At 45.0% G+C, this 14,537-nt stretch overlaps 1 protein-coding gene across 1 annotated transcript in view; it reads right to left on the reverse strand.

Moving 5' to 3' along the window:
• The window catches only part of LOC119176615 (atrial natriuretic peptide receptor 1), a 64,274-nt gene that overhangs the window by 24,146 nt on the left and 25,591 nt on the right, over positions 1-14,537 (reverse strand). The window contains exons 8-12 of the mRNA XM_037427975.2: positions 11,772-11,916; positions 10,536-10,756; positions 9,662-9,724; positions 6,892-6,969; positions 6,426-6,530 (exon numbers count right to left, since the gene is read on the reverse strand). Of these exons, the coding sequence (XP_037283872.2) occupies positions 6,426-6,530; positions 6,892-6,969; positions 9,662-9,724; positions 10,536-10,756; positions 11,772-11,916 (612 nt within the window). The remainder of the gene's footprint in view (positions 1-6,425; positions 6,531-6,891; positions 6,970-9,661; positions 9,725-10,535; positions 10,757-11,771; positions 11,917-14,537) is intronic.

A 14,537-nucleotide genomic window follows, 5' to 3' on the forward strand; every position in this document is an offset into this window, starting at 1 on the left:
AGCCTGTAGCTACTCAAGCTATTTTTTTATTTCTTCTCATACAAATTAATTACTAATTCTTAAATACCTATTTTTTAATTATGGACTGGAAACTTCAAATATCAACACTGAGATGTAGAGCACTTTCAGAAACCACCGACTAAATTGTTTTCTGTACGATACGTTTAGCACTGTTATTTTTTCCGCGTTGTAAAGAAAGCCCGCGAAATGTGAAAATAAGCCGGAAAAAATAACAGCGCTACACGTATTGTACAGGAAACAACTTAGTCAGTGGTTTCTGAAAGAGCTCTACATCTCAGTGTTCATATTTTGGGTTTCCAGCCAATTATTGAAATATTGGCAGTTAATAATTAATAACTTATTAGTATGGGGAGAAATAAAAAATAGCCTGAGTACCTAAAGGCTAGTGCAAGTAGTTTGGTTCAATTCGCCACTGAAGTATCTTTTATTTTCAAATTCTTGGCTCAAGTTATGTGGAACACCCTGTATATTAGATATTGTTTCTGTATCTTTACGCTCATCCACTTCATTCGCTCCCCAGCCCCATAAACAGGTATATAAATAATTACTGTGGGGGTTCTACGTACGAAAACAATCATATATGATTTTGAGGAACACTAAAGTGTGGGGCTCCGGACTGATTTCGGCAACATGGGGATCTCTGAGCCGCACCTAAATCTAAGCACAGGAGTGTTCTTTCACTTCGACCCTCACAAACTGAGGCCGGCGTGGCCACGTATCAAATGCCTTCGAGCCCACGCATATTTAGTGCCATCGGTAATGTCTGCACTATAGTCTGCTACCTCTGCGCAAACGTTGTTGCCTTCACGAGGTTTCTGAACAGCTTACAATACTGGGCGAGTTGGGTGAACTTCACAATTTAAAACGCAGCGCGAAGGAAAACACAGGACAAGCGCTGAACTATAGCAACACACAGGACAAGCGCTGAACTAGCGACTTGTTGCTGGTTCAGCGCTTGACCTGGGTCAAATTTCGTCTTGTGCATCGTCTTTTTCTGCTGCTTTTAAAACCTTGTAGTGGTTGATTGATATGTGGGGTTTAACGTCCCAAAACTATCATATGGTTATGAGAGATGCCGTAGTGGAGGGCTCCGGAAATTTCAACCACCTGGGGTTCTTTAATGTGCGCCCGAGTCTGAGCACACGGCGCTACAGCATTTTCGCCCCCATCTGAAATGCAGCCGGGATTCGATCCCGCGACCTGCGGATCAGCAGCCGAGTACCTTAGCCACTAGACCACCGCGGTGGGGCAAATAATTGTGGTGGGTACTCCGTTGTCACGCGAAATGATGAATTATGGCGCACTGGGCACTTTGCAACTGTACTTGCACGGGAGAGATCATTGAGCTTTTATTGCGATACCAATTATATGGACACTCCCAGCTGGAATTTGTCTCTGGTGTCGACGTCGCCGTCACGCATCGTATATGCATACGCATATATATATATATATATATATATATATATATATATATATATATATATATATATATATATATATATATATATATATATATATATATATATGTATATATATATATATATATATGTATATATATATATATATGAAAACGCAAAAAATTAAAATAACCCATGAAGGACTCAGGTGCGCGGAATCGAACGTGAGACCCCTGAATTGTGAGTGCGACGCCTTAGCGACTGAGCCACGAAGGAGCACCTCCTTCAACGTTCAACGGTAAGCTATTTATATCTACCACTTACCGCTGGTGACGGGCATCTCGGGAGGGAGCTATTGCGTTTTCAGCATTACCAGCAAGATGGCGCAATGGGCGTGCGTCACCACATCGTCACGACGCGTCGGCGCACGCTCTCTTCTCCCACGCGTACTTTGCCCCATGGTGAGGGGGCAGGGTGGACGTTCACGCGTGCGCTCATCTCGCGGTGTTAGACAATCGTAAGTCTTGGCTGGCCTTGGGCTTTCACTGGTACCATTATGTTGTAGTTACCGGGCGCACCGAGGTCACAGCAATTGTTGCACAGTCTCCGTTTGCGAAAAGGGCGTGCTTTTCAGACACAGCGAAATAACAACTGAGATGCTTATTCGCATTCATCTGTAACGATAAGTACGTTTCGTGCGTCATTTGTGCGTCACTAACATGTTTCGATCTACTTGCCATTCTGCGCGTGACCTTCCAATTTTTCGCTATCGCGTTCATTGCTTCGCCTTTGCGGTGAAGCTGTGACTTTTTCTTCGCTGCAGGGTTGGTTGCCACCGAAAAAAAAAAGCCAACGCCAGCAAGTGAGAAGGCGATATGATCAAAAAGGAAGGATTGCGTGGAAAATACAGTACACCAAAAAAAAAAGCGACGACGACAAACTTTCAACTGCTTTAATCACATATTAGTGAGGCGATATGAACGGGGCTCGATTACACTATCGTGCTCAAGCTTAAGCGTGCTTGAAGTTTTCTGTCGCCTCCTTGTATACACTACAACAAGTAAAAGCAGGTACTGACAAAAAATGCCCCGCCACGGTGGTTTAGTGGCTAAGGAACTCGGCTGCTGACCCGCAGTTTGCGGGATCAAATCTCGGCTGCGGCCGCTGCATTTCCGATGAAGGCAGAAATGTTGTAGGCCCGTGTGCTCAGATTTGGGTGCCCGTTAATGAACCCCAGGTGGTCGAAATTTCCGGAGCCCTCCACTACGGCGTCTCTCATAATGAATGATATGGTGGTTTTGGGACGTTAAACCCCACATATCAATCGACCATCAATGGTACTGGCAAACATGGAAACGAACATGCTTTTTGTTCTCACATTGCAAAACTTTATCTGTTGATAAGCGTTTACGGTTGGGCGTGGGTTTTGAATGCCAGACACTTTCCAACGCCTTGCGTATAAACTAAATCGCGACAGACTGTGTTCACCAGAAGAACAGTATATTGAGATAGTTTGTCGGCGATCGTTATTAATGAATTCAGAGCGAAAACATAATAGAACCCCACAAGCAAGACGAAGTCAACTTAGTTTTAACTTCTTCTTTTACCTTTTTAATCGATTTTTGAAGGTTCGGGTCAGAATTCTACAACTCGCCGGTCTCCTTCACATAGAAATTCGTTTATATATAAGCTATTTTCGTTATCTAATGATTTTAATAATTGGTAAGTGAGTATTTTTCAAGTTAACGTCGGAATGTTGCGATGCGCAGTCTTGGTCAATCCTCCAGAGTAGGTATGTGCCATAGCGAAGCAACCAAACCAAACCAAACCAAACAAACAAACAAACAGACAGACGACAGGCAGACAAACAAACAAGACGGACGAAGACGAGCGCTACTTCAACAGTTTATTTTGCTCTGCGTTCCTTCAATATACATAAAGTGAAAGCACGCGCATCTATCCCACCTCCTTTCTCATGAAAAGCTGAGAAACCACAAATGCGAAACTATGAAAACGTAAAATGACAAAAATATTTTTATAACAGCACAACGCCCAGTTTCATGTCACAAGGCTCAAGTAGTGAACTGCTATTAAAACAATATGGTACTGAGATTGTTGGTATACGGCTTCGTGACTGCTAAACAGCACGAAAAATGATGACACAGAAAAAAAAAGGAGCGCTTGGTCAGGTTCATTTCTTTTCGTGCCTCCTTTTTTTCACGCTGTTTCGCAGTCGCCCCTGCCGCAGTGGTCTAGTGGCTAATGTACTCGGCTGCTGACACGCAGGTCGCGGGATCGAATCTCGTCTGCGGTGGCTGCATTTTCGAAAGAGGCGAAAATGCTGCAGGCCCGTGTGCTCAGATTTGGGTGCACGTTAAAGAACCCCAGGTGGTCGAAATTTCTAGAACCCTCCACTACGACGTCTCTGATAATCATATGGTGGATTCGGGCCGTTAAATCCCGCATACCATGTTTTGCAGTCGTTCAGTGAGCTCTTTTGTGGGATTTACTTCTTGTGTGCGCGTTCAACTCTCGAACAAGATTTATTTATAACAATAACTCAGTTAAAATCGGTATTTTATTGTGCTAGAAACACAAATAAGTAGCGATACTTGTAGCAAGGTGGCCAACTGGGCGAGTAGGAATATACGCCTACTCATTACGGCCAGTGAAAACAAGACAAAGGACGGGGAGAATGTGTGCGACGCAAGCGCTGTGTAACAACTGAAAGTATTAAGGAAAAGCATGAAATATTTAAACGAAAAGAGAAGAAACACAGCTAAAGAAATCCCTCTTCGAAAAAAAGAAAAGGTGATTGTCTGTCATGAAATCATAAAATCTTGTATAGGTAGCAAGAACAACACTTCCGCGACGGTGCGAACAATGAATGGATGGCTCGCTCACTCGTCTTTGATTTCAGTTGCTTCAAACACGTGTATACGATTTCTCGGGTGCGCTGGTCTCTGTACCTCATCACGATGTAGGAGTATTTTGTTTTGCACAGGTGCGCGACCACCGTAGTGGCAGTGAAGGGAAAGGTGCGACAAAGGCGTATACCTTTCAGAGATGGAGTTCACAACCAGCGAGGTGGTGTATACCCCATCCTTTTATCGTGCGGTGGGGCATATAGTGATAAAACAGAGTGGTGTCTGAAAGACCGCTTTAAGAGAGCATGCTAACTGTCTAAAACATACGCCTTCATCCCAACTTTCGCGCCATTGCCGGCAGTGTGGCTGCGCGCTTGAGGCGTACCAGTGCACCCGAGGAATCGTGGAATCGTTTGAAACAACGCAAAACGAAAAGCAGAAGCGCTTGAAATAACGAACAATCAATTGATGGCACGAGCTATCCATCGATTGCTCTTACCGACACCGAAGCGTTGTTTTTGCAATATGCGGGATTGTAATCTTTCATGGCATATAAGAACTTTTTTTCTTGACTCTTTTTTTTGGCTTGTTCAACCTAACTGTCTCCCCTTCTATTTAAATATTTTATGCTTTTCATTAAGCACTCATCAAGTCGTTAGACAGCGGTTGTATCTTGTGCATTCTTCTATTCACGCGTCATGCTGGCGCTGGTCTTCATGAACAGATGTGGCGCACGAGTAGATTGAGACTGAAATTTACGACGTGGCCTCAAAGAACTCAAAGGGCCTCTCGTACATGCATTCACGTAAGATGGCTCGAAAGCCTTCTTCTTCTTTTTCTTCACAGTCATCGATGTATTAAAAAGGAGCAGGGAATGCGAACCATGGGTTCACGTGCCACTGCCAAGCGCCGTCTCTACATTATTCTCTTGAGGTCGTGTGTTCTCTGGTGTTGCCGCCCAGAAGAGGGCGCTACAACGGCATCGTGTCGGCTCCACGTCACACGACGTAGCATCAAAATCTGTGACGTCTTGACGACGCCGAAAAATAGTGCAATGTGAGACGACACAATGACGTCATACGGTCATGGCGTCATCACGTGATGATTCTTTGCGTCAATCGTACCCGACGCCGCGGGACGGCCGCCGCCGACGGTCCGATTCCCCGCTCCTTGACGCATCGGAGACTTTCGCCTTAATAATCCCAAAGACGTGTACATATCTTGCCACCTCAGCCTCAATAATGAAGCAGAGAACAGGTCACGCTGGGCATCGATAGTCCCTCAACATCAGTGGATGAAGCTGAGTGAAGATATCGAACTTCATTCGAGCTCGAGGAAAGGTCGAGACATTTGTGATAATTTGGCAACCTTCGCCGTCGTGGCACTGTTACCCGATATTACTGCTCTGGATGCACGTAAATGTCATGCGCGAGAAGTGCATTAAGTGCCATCAATAGCGTGCAAAACTGGGCTAGCTGGTTTACCTTCATAGTATAAAGCAGCGCGAAAAAGACGAACACACGAGATCGGTGAGTACACAGTCACGGCGCTCAACTAAGAAATGTCGAGTTTATTGTGCAGAAAGGAATAAACACATGTAGGCCGCCTGCGCACGTATCATCACATTACAGATACGTGTCATTTTTTTTGGAGAAGGCTTAATTCGCAATGATAAACACATATATCTTCATGAATAATTGAAGATCACGTGAAATTATTGAAGCTTTTCACATTAGGAACAACCATATTCTCTGAATTTTCGCCCCATCTATCTACCTTGATGATTTTTAATTTAGCCTGCCCCAAAAAAGTGGCCAGTATATTCCATGTGATTATGCGTGCGCAGTCGGACTATATGTGTTTATTCCTCTGTGCACTATAAACTCGACAGTTGTTATAGTTGAGCGCCGTGCCTATGTACTTCTCCATCTCGTGTCTTCATCTTTTGGCACTGCTTTATACACTATGATGTCATACAGACATGTGAATTTCGCACAGAATCTACTGCGGCACCGTGCAATAGCCACGGCGTCATATTTCGCGGCGAACTCGGGTCATTCACCTCGAATTTTTCGGAGCCTTCGTTCATTGGCTGCGCGTGAATTCGTGCGTAAGGCGAGCGTGCCAAAAGGGCTCTCACCCTGAGGCTCCCTCGGGGGCAGTACTCCATGACGAGCCCCACGTTCGGGTCCTCGGTGGTGAGGCCCACCAGCCGAACCAGGTTCTCGTGGGTCACGTCCCTCATCTGCGTACACGCGTGCTTGGGTGGCCCCCACATGGGAAGAATCTCCCGCCGTATACTTGTAGAAGCCTGTTTCGTGAACCACTTAAGAAATAAGCAAGCTGAGGCAAAGCAACATCTGGCGCCTGTTGTGCGGTGACGGCCCCCCAAAAAGTGCAGCACCGGGTGAAGATGGGCAATTGCATTTCACTCCATGTTGTGAGAACGCTGATGCAGTAAACGCGTTTACCTTTCCGTGCTGCAAGCTGAACGCTTCACTGGCTAGTACAGACTAACAAAAAAAAGCAACAACTTGAGTGGTTGAAAGAAAGTGGTGCTAAAAAAAAGGCCACACGTGTTTTTCATCGTTGAAAATTGACGTCACCTGTTTCAGTTCCAGGAGGATGGTTCGATTGGCCGCGAACTTGGTGATGCGAATGGTCTTCACTGCCACGGTCATGCCCTGCGCAAAAGATTAGATGCAATACGCGCTAACCTGTAGGAGAGTCATTCCCGCTTATGTGAGTCAAGTCGTTTTTCAATCACCTCCCACCCGCCCCTGCCTTTCCTCTTCTTGCTTCCCCCCTCTCTCTCTCCCACCCGCTAAATATAGTCATGCTTAAATTCGGAATTCCTTGTTCAAGCACATTTTTTCGCAAGACTACAACAACAACAACAACAACAACAACAACTACTACTACTACTACTACTACTACTAATAATAATAATAATAATAATAATAATAATAATAATAATAATATGTGGAGCTGTGAGGGCACTTTGAACTTTGCCAACAACAAGGAACTTATGTATGTAAAAATAACGTACAAATGTCTTGCCTTAGGCAATCATCGAGAAACATTTCACCCCTATCATCAAAAGGCACCAGACTGATAAATATGACAGTGCATTTTTTACTCCAATTTACGTTAATTTGGGGATTATTAAACCACTCATAGCCTATACCTATATCGATATTTCTCGGGTGTCAGGAAAGAACGCGAGCCCCGCCGTGGTGGTCTAGTGACTGAGATGCTCGGCTGCTGACCCGCGGGTCACGGAATGGAGTCCCGGCTGTGGCGGCAGCTGTATTTTTGATGGAGGCGAAAATGCTGTAGGCTCAAGTGCTCATATTTGGGTGCAAGTTATTGAACCCCAGGTGGTCGCAGTTTCCGAAGCCCTCCAACACGGCGTCTCTCATAATAATATGGTGGTTTTGGGACGTTAAACCCCACATATCAATCAATCAATCACGAAAGAACGCGAGGCTTCAGCTGCACTCAGTGGGAATATTGGTCGCGGCCGATGCTTATGCCAGGTGTTCCTTGGCTCTGCGGGCCGTGCATACGGGTTCACTTTGGTCAATGGGGATCAACGTTTCGTGCACGTCTATTTCGGCAGCGTTCTTATCGCGGTTGTACTTTCTTCGAGGTCCGAATCACGCTCGGCATTGTGCGCGCTGCTCGAATGTGCTTTCACACAGTGTTACGACATCTGGCGGAACCAAACAATCTCTCATTTATTACAATCTAAGTGAATTTAGCGCAGCTTGGAAATCACTCACACATGCACGCACGCTTTCACTCAAGAAACACACAAGACACGCAGCAGTTTGTTGAGTGGAAGCGTGTGCCAATGTGGGAGTGTTTCAAGAGATTTCCAAGCTGCGCTAAATTACTCACAATACGACGCGTTACGAATTATTCCAACAACAAGCTTTAATAGTCTCATTTCTTAACCTCGTTTACTTTGTCATTAAAGAGCCAGCTATACAGCAAGTTACACTTAACGCTGGATCACAGCTTTTTTCTGATGACGTATATGACAGCTGGTATCAAGTTGCTGCGAGCCGCCTGCCGGTAAGACTATCGTTATCGTTTCTTGTTCTTGGCTTGCGTCCGTAAACAGCCGCTGCAGGCTGTTCCCCTCTTAACCCCCTCCCCTCAAATAAGAAAAAAGAAAAAGAAACATTGGGGCTGTTCAAACTCGTGCTTTTCAACGGAAAGCGATTTAATAGGCGACGTAAAAGCATGCCTAACCCCAGAGATGACTGTCCTCGTTTCGGCAAAGCGAACGACATGGCCTGCGCACATTAGCGGTGAATGAAGACGCGCCTAATGGGGCGCCCGTACAAGCGTCCTTCGATCGCTATGCACCGGCCCGAATAACGAGCGCCGTCTAGTTCATAGAAGGTCTGCACCGAGCAAGCGGATCATCCAGTCGAGGCTTAGCTGCAAGCGGAAGCGTGCACTGCTCGCCGCTTCCGTTGGAAGGTCACAAAGAAGTAGAAGCGCATTGAAAGCCGGCTTCGCTTTCCGAGATTCGCTTGACGCGTGCATTTACACAGCCGCTCTTTAAAATGTTGCAGCCGCGCAAAAGCATATGGGCCTTGCAGAAACGCTATCAGTTTGACGCGAGTGCCCTTAACATTTTCGCTTTCGTGCTTTCGGGAGTAATGTTGTTGCTTTTCTCCGGCTTGTCGACTATGAAAAGATTCAACAAAAAGCCACGGGGAAAAATAACAAAAATCAGAGTAGTTTTTTTTTCTTCATTTGCTGCTCATTCCTCCTTCAGCCAATAATACGTTAAAAGATGCGTGGCGAAGAAGAAGAAAACAAAAAAAGTGCGAAAGAGAGCAAAAAAGCAGGCAGGAATAGGATTTAACTTTGCACGGCCACCGCCCAAGGCGAATATTACAGTTTCGCATTGTCAAACTGGCGGCTATCGGTGGGAGAAACAATACTCAAAGCTTGCGAAAATACGGGAGCCGCTTTAGAGAACCTAAAGCGCTCTCTGCCGAGAACATCTTTCTCTTTTAAATACTGAATGCTGCTCGGGCACAGTGAGCAGTAACAACGCCGCACTTCATTTACCCTTTCTGTTGTGGACTAAAAACAATAATGTAAAAACATCCAGCGAGGCAGTTTCCTCTGTATAGTTTTTTGTACTCACGATAAGAAATCTTTTGTTGCTTTTTTAACTGACACAGATTCTTGTTTCTTATATTCTAGTTTGAATGCTGCTTGCCGAAGCATAGCTAGCTTGTAATCGCGGTGTAAGAAAAATAATTTTTCTTACACCGTGCTTGGAATAGAAGCCTTTGTGTTGCCCCTTCAGTTGGGGATGTTCGACGACTGTAAAGCAAACGACCTTACCTTGTAGATCCCAACGTGGACATCACCGTAGTAACCTTGGTTAGAACAGGCACCTCCAAATCTCTGCGCCAAGGTTGGAACATAAAATAGATAGGACTATTTTACATTGCAACAACGAGACGTTCTGCACTTCGGTTTTGGTACGCTTTGTCACTTTTAGTAGAGATAGATATATAGATATATAGATAGATAAATAGATAGATAGATAGATAGATAGATAGATAGATAGATAGATAGATAGATAGATAGATAGATAGATAGATAGATAGATAGATAGATAGATAGATAGATAGATAGATTAAACCTTAATGGAATCATTCACTTACGCCAAAGTGGGCGCCGTCCGCGGTATTACACTATGACCTGAGAAATGTTTAGAGGCATGGTGTAAATAATTATTCGAACTTAATTAAACCTGTCGTCCGCATATGTCCTGCATGCTTCACTTTGTTCTTGTCCACTTCGTGGCGTTCTGTTTGATCCCAACTAATTAAATCACATTTGTGGCGAATGTCACATACCTCCCATGTCCTAAACTGTTCGTGGTATGGTGCTCAGAAATGTGAACGACATGGAACGACACCAAGGGCATAGTGATTTTTTTTTCTGGGAGGGGTGTGACTCTTAGTTATGAATGTTCGTGCTTGTTTTTATAAATATTTACGTATGTATACACATAGAAAATATATAAATTCGTTGGGAGAGAAAAGTTTGAAAGACCCCCCCCCCCCCCCCGTACCCCGTAAAGCAACACCCAGGTCACGCTCTTGGCAGTCACGTCTTCTTCCATCAATGCGTTCTTTTCACAAAAGAAGACGACGAACGCAAGACACTGATTTATGCGCGTAACACAGTCATGAGTATGGAAACTCACGGGTGAGCCTTTGGACAGGGCTTCGTCGTTGGTGGCGAGGCTACTAGCAGACTTCCGGCTTCTCTCCGGAAAAGCGATGTCCTCCCACTTGATGCTCCACCAGAAGTTTGCTAGTTGCGTCTCCAGCTGCACCCTCCGGTAGAACAGGAGGGCGACTATGGCCATGCCAAAGAAACTCAACAGCGTCACCAGCGTCACCACGATCAGCAGCGTGGGCGACTCTGCGCACGCCATCCAAATACCCACAAGTGGCGCCACGCTTCAGTGTCGGTCGACAGCCTCACATGACTACAACCGTGTCTATGACTCATCTGGCCTTTCTTGTCAGACCAGCTCCGCTCTATTGCTACCTTCCCCATCCAACTCGTCCCATTCGATTCACTTCCTTCGGTCGTAGTTCAGTATGGTCTATTGTTGAAGATAACCAGTATTAAAACAAATACTCTCAACATCCTTTTACCTTTATAAGAAATGTGTGGCTGACATAGAACCGTTGAGGGTAATGAAGGAGGCGAGATGACCTGCCGCCTCCTCAACGACCTTCAGCGTTTTGTGCACTGAGAGTTCTTCTTTGCCTGTAAGTATACTGCTTCACCAACCAGAATGAATGTACGAGCCTTTATGGTTTATAATAATAATAAATGATGGCATAATACGTGTTCCCTTTAATGCTAGTCATCGTTGTGCACAGTGAATGCAGCATGGAATATGCGTTTGCGTGGCTTTGGAGTTCATGAAACGGAGAAGAGAAAGGAACGAAAACAACAAGAGAGAAGGCAGGGAGGTTAACCGGGCACATGCCCAGCTTGCTACCCGACGCTCGGAATGGGAAAGGGGAGTATAAATATCAGATAGGGGGAAGAAATAGAAGGAAAAGGGAGGAGAAAAATGTCGGTACATGCGCTGACGCGTATGCAGCGGTGGTACGATGCAAAAGTGAAAGACGTCTACATAGGTTAGTAGTCCTCAGAGAGCGCAAGATGAATTTTTCTGGCTTGCGAGCAAGAAGACAATGAGGGGACGCAGGGACGGCAGGGAGGCTAACTGCACTACGTTCAGTTCGCATGCCCTACACACAGGGAGGAAAATAAGGGAGGACGAATCTAGCTAGATCAAGTCTATTCGACGTATTCTATTCCATTCTACTACTCTACGCTACGTATATTGTTAAATTGAAGCGATAAGCACTGCTAACGACAACTAATTCTGCGTGCTTAGGAGGAAGAGAAGTGGCACCTTTTCTCTGGCAGTGAGGGGCGTCCCCAAGAAAACCGCACTCGGGCACGTCCTGCGGTGCATCGGTGCGCCGACCCGGCCAGTAGATGGTCACGTTCTCTACCGGCACCAGCACCTGTCGTGCCCCGTGGTAAACAGCCACGGGCTGCGACCATGGCATTGGCTCATTAATATCGGCAACACACACACAACCTCAGCGTGTGCAAACTGAATGTTTGAATTGAAAACGAAGCATTAACAAGAGCATTGATTGATATGCGGGGTTTAACGTCCCAAAACCACCATATGGTTATGAGAGACGCCGTAGTGGAGGGCTCCGGAAATTTCGACCACCTGGGGTTCTTTAACGTGCACCCAAATCTGAGCACACGGGCCTACAACATTTCCGCCTCCATCGGAAATACAGCCGCCGCAGCCGGGATCCGACATTAACGAGAGCAATGAACAATGTTGAATGTTCCTAAGACATTGCGAATTATATTACATGCATAAGTACTTCGGGTAACTACCTACCTTCGTTCGTATTCACTTCGATTAATAACAACCACATAAATAAAAGAATAAATAAATAAATAAATAATAAATAAATAAATAAAGTGCCACACAAGGTCACTGATGAAGCACAGTATGGCACTCTGACAACAGCAAGAAAACATCAATTTAATTAATCCTGGAATTCGGGGAATAGGCGCACAGATTTACCATGGTATTGTAAAACGTTGATTAAGACATGAAAAGTTCACTTGATATGGTTACATTCTCGGAAACCTAGTTCCGATGAGCACGACATCTATGTAGAATTAAATATGAGTTCATTACTTTAAGATAAAGCTCACATGCAAACAATTATTGACCCGCAGGTCGCGGGTTCGATTCCCGGCTGCGGCGGCTGCATTTCCGATGGAGGCGGAAATGTTGTAGGCCGGTGTACTCAGATTTGGGTGCACGTTAAAGAACCCCAGGTGGTCAAAATTTCCGGAGCCCTCCACTACGGCGTATCTCATAATCAAATGGTGGTTTTGGGACGTTAAACCCCACAAATCAAACAATCATGCAAAGAATTATTGGGGTACATCGAGAACTTTTATAAGAAGTTTTATGTTAAAACTTACGATTACTTTTTTTGCGTAGAAGCTTTTGTGCTGTATCCCGGCAACACTGATATTTCAGAATAAATTTACTGGACGAAAATCAAAGAATCTGAGAGTGGATTCTGGCAAGTTCGCTTCTGCTATTTAAATTTTGTTTGATCAGAGCTGTAGGAGTCGGTTAAGTTTGAAATAATATTAGCTCGTCATCTGCAGGTATCGAAGAGTAGAATTTCTTTCAGACATACGCAGGGTGTCCCAAATATCACACATCACGATTTAACAAAAGAACCCCGCTATACGCAGCACACCAGGTGCATATTGTTTCCAACCCCTACTTATTTTGTCATTAAGGAGATTTAGGTCATTAACCCTACTTATGCTTTCAACGCAACAAGTACTCCCCTGATCATTAATCTAAATTTCCGGAGCCCTCCACAACGGCGTCTCTCATAATCATATAGTGGTTTTGGGACGTTAAACCCCACATATCAATCAATCCCGTGATCATTAAAATCTTGGTGAGGCATATGTAGGCATGCTGAAGTGGCATCTAACTGGGCTATCTTCATTTACGTACCAGTTGCGTCCTTATTTTTAAAGGCCGATAAGGCACACCAAGTATGAAAAATAACGCCTGACCACACCCAAAATGTGGGAGCGCAGTCTTGATTTGCTACTTCACAGAGATCAATCCTGCTTGAAGGCGCTGCTTCCTGATGCACTCTACAGCCAAACCATGTGTCATTTTTTAGATTTCTTGGGTTTCCTTTATTAGCGAAAAAATAGTGAGCACGCAGTCAGTACGTTGTAGAAAATAGCACAGTTAGATGTCATTTGAACATATGCCTACATATGCTTTATGAACAATTTAATAATTAGGTTAGTATTTGTCACGTTAAAACATAATTAGGACCAATGAACCAAGCCACATTAACGAACAAAATAGCAGTGACTACTACAGTATACTGGAAACAATATGCACTAGGTATGCTTCACGTAACAACGTTTTATTTATTGCGATAGCAACTGTATGGACACTCTCGGCTGGATTTCGCCAATGGCTTCGGCGTTGACGTCGGCGTCCTTAACCATATATGTACACGTATCTATATATATGAAAACACAAGAAAGAAAAATAATCTAGAAAAAAATTCCGGTCCGCGAAATCTAACGCCCGCCCTCTTGCTTGTGAGTGTGAAGCGTTAGCCACCGAGCCATAAAGAAGCACCTCCTTCAACGTTGAAACCGCAAGTTATTTATATCTGCCACTTACCGCTGGTGATAGGCATCTCAGGGGAACTATCGTGTTTTCAGCATTACCAGCGAGATGGCGCAATGAGAGCGCGTCACCAGTTCATCACGACGTGGCGGCGCGCTCTCATCTCTAACGCGTACTTTGCCCCGTGGAGAGGGGGAGGGTGGACGCTCACGCGTGCGCACGCTTATCTTGTGGTGGAGAGAATCGCACACCTTGGGCTTTCCCCGGAACGATTCTGTTGTAGTTACCGGGCCTACAAAGGTCGCTGCACTCGCTGCACAGTCTCGGTTTGCGAAAGGGCGCGCTTTTCAGACACAGCGAAGTAACAACTGCGACAAAAAGAAATGGCTACTTGGGCTGGTTGGTCTTGAATTTTTGAAAGAAATATGCTTCTTTAGTGCGCAGGAAACGTTTCAG

This window comes from Rhipicephalus microplus, chromosome X, assembly GCF_043290135.1.
Source record: "Rhipicephalus microplus isolate Deutch F79 chromosome X, USDA_Rmic, whole genome shotgun sequence".
NCBI classification, from domain to species: domain Eukaryota; kingdom Metazoa; phylum Arthropoda; class Arachnida; order Ixodida; family Ixodidae; genus Rhipicephalus; species Rhipicephalus microplus.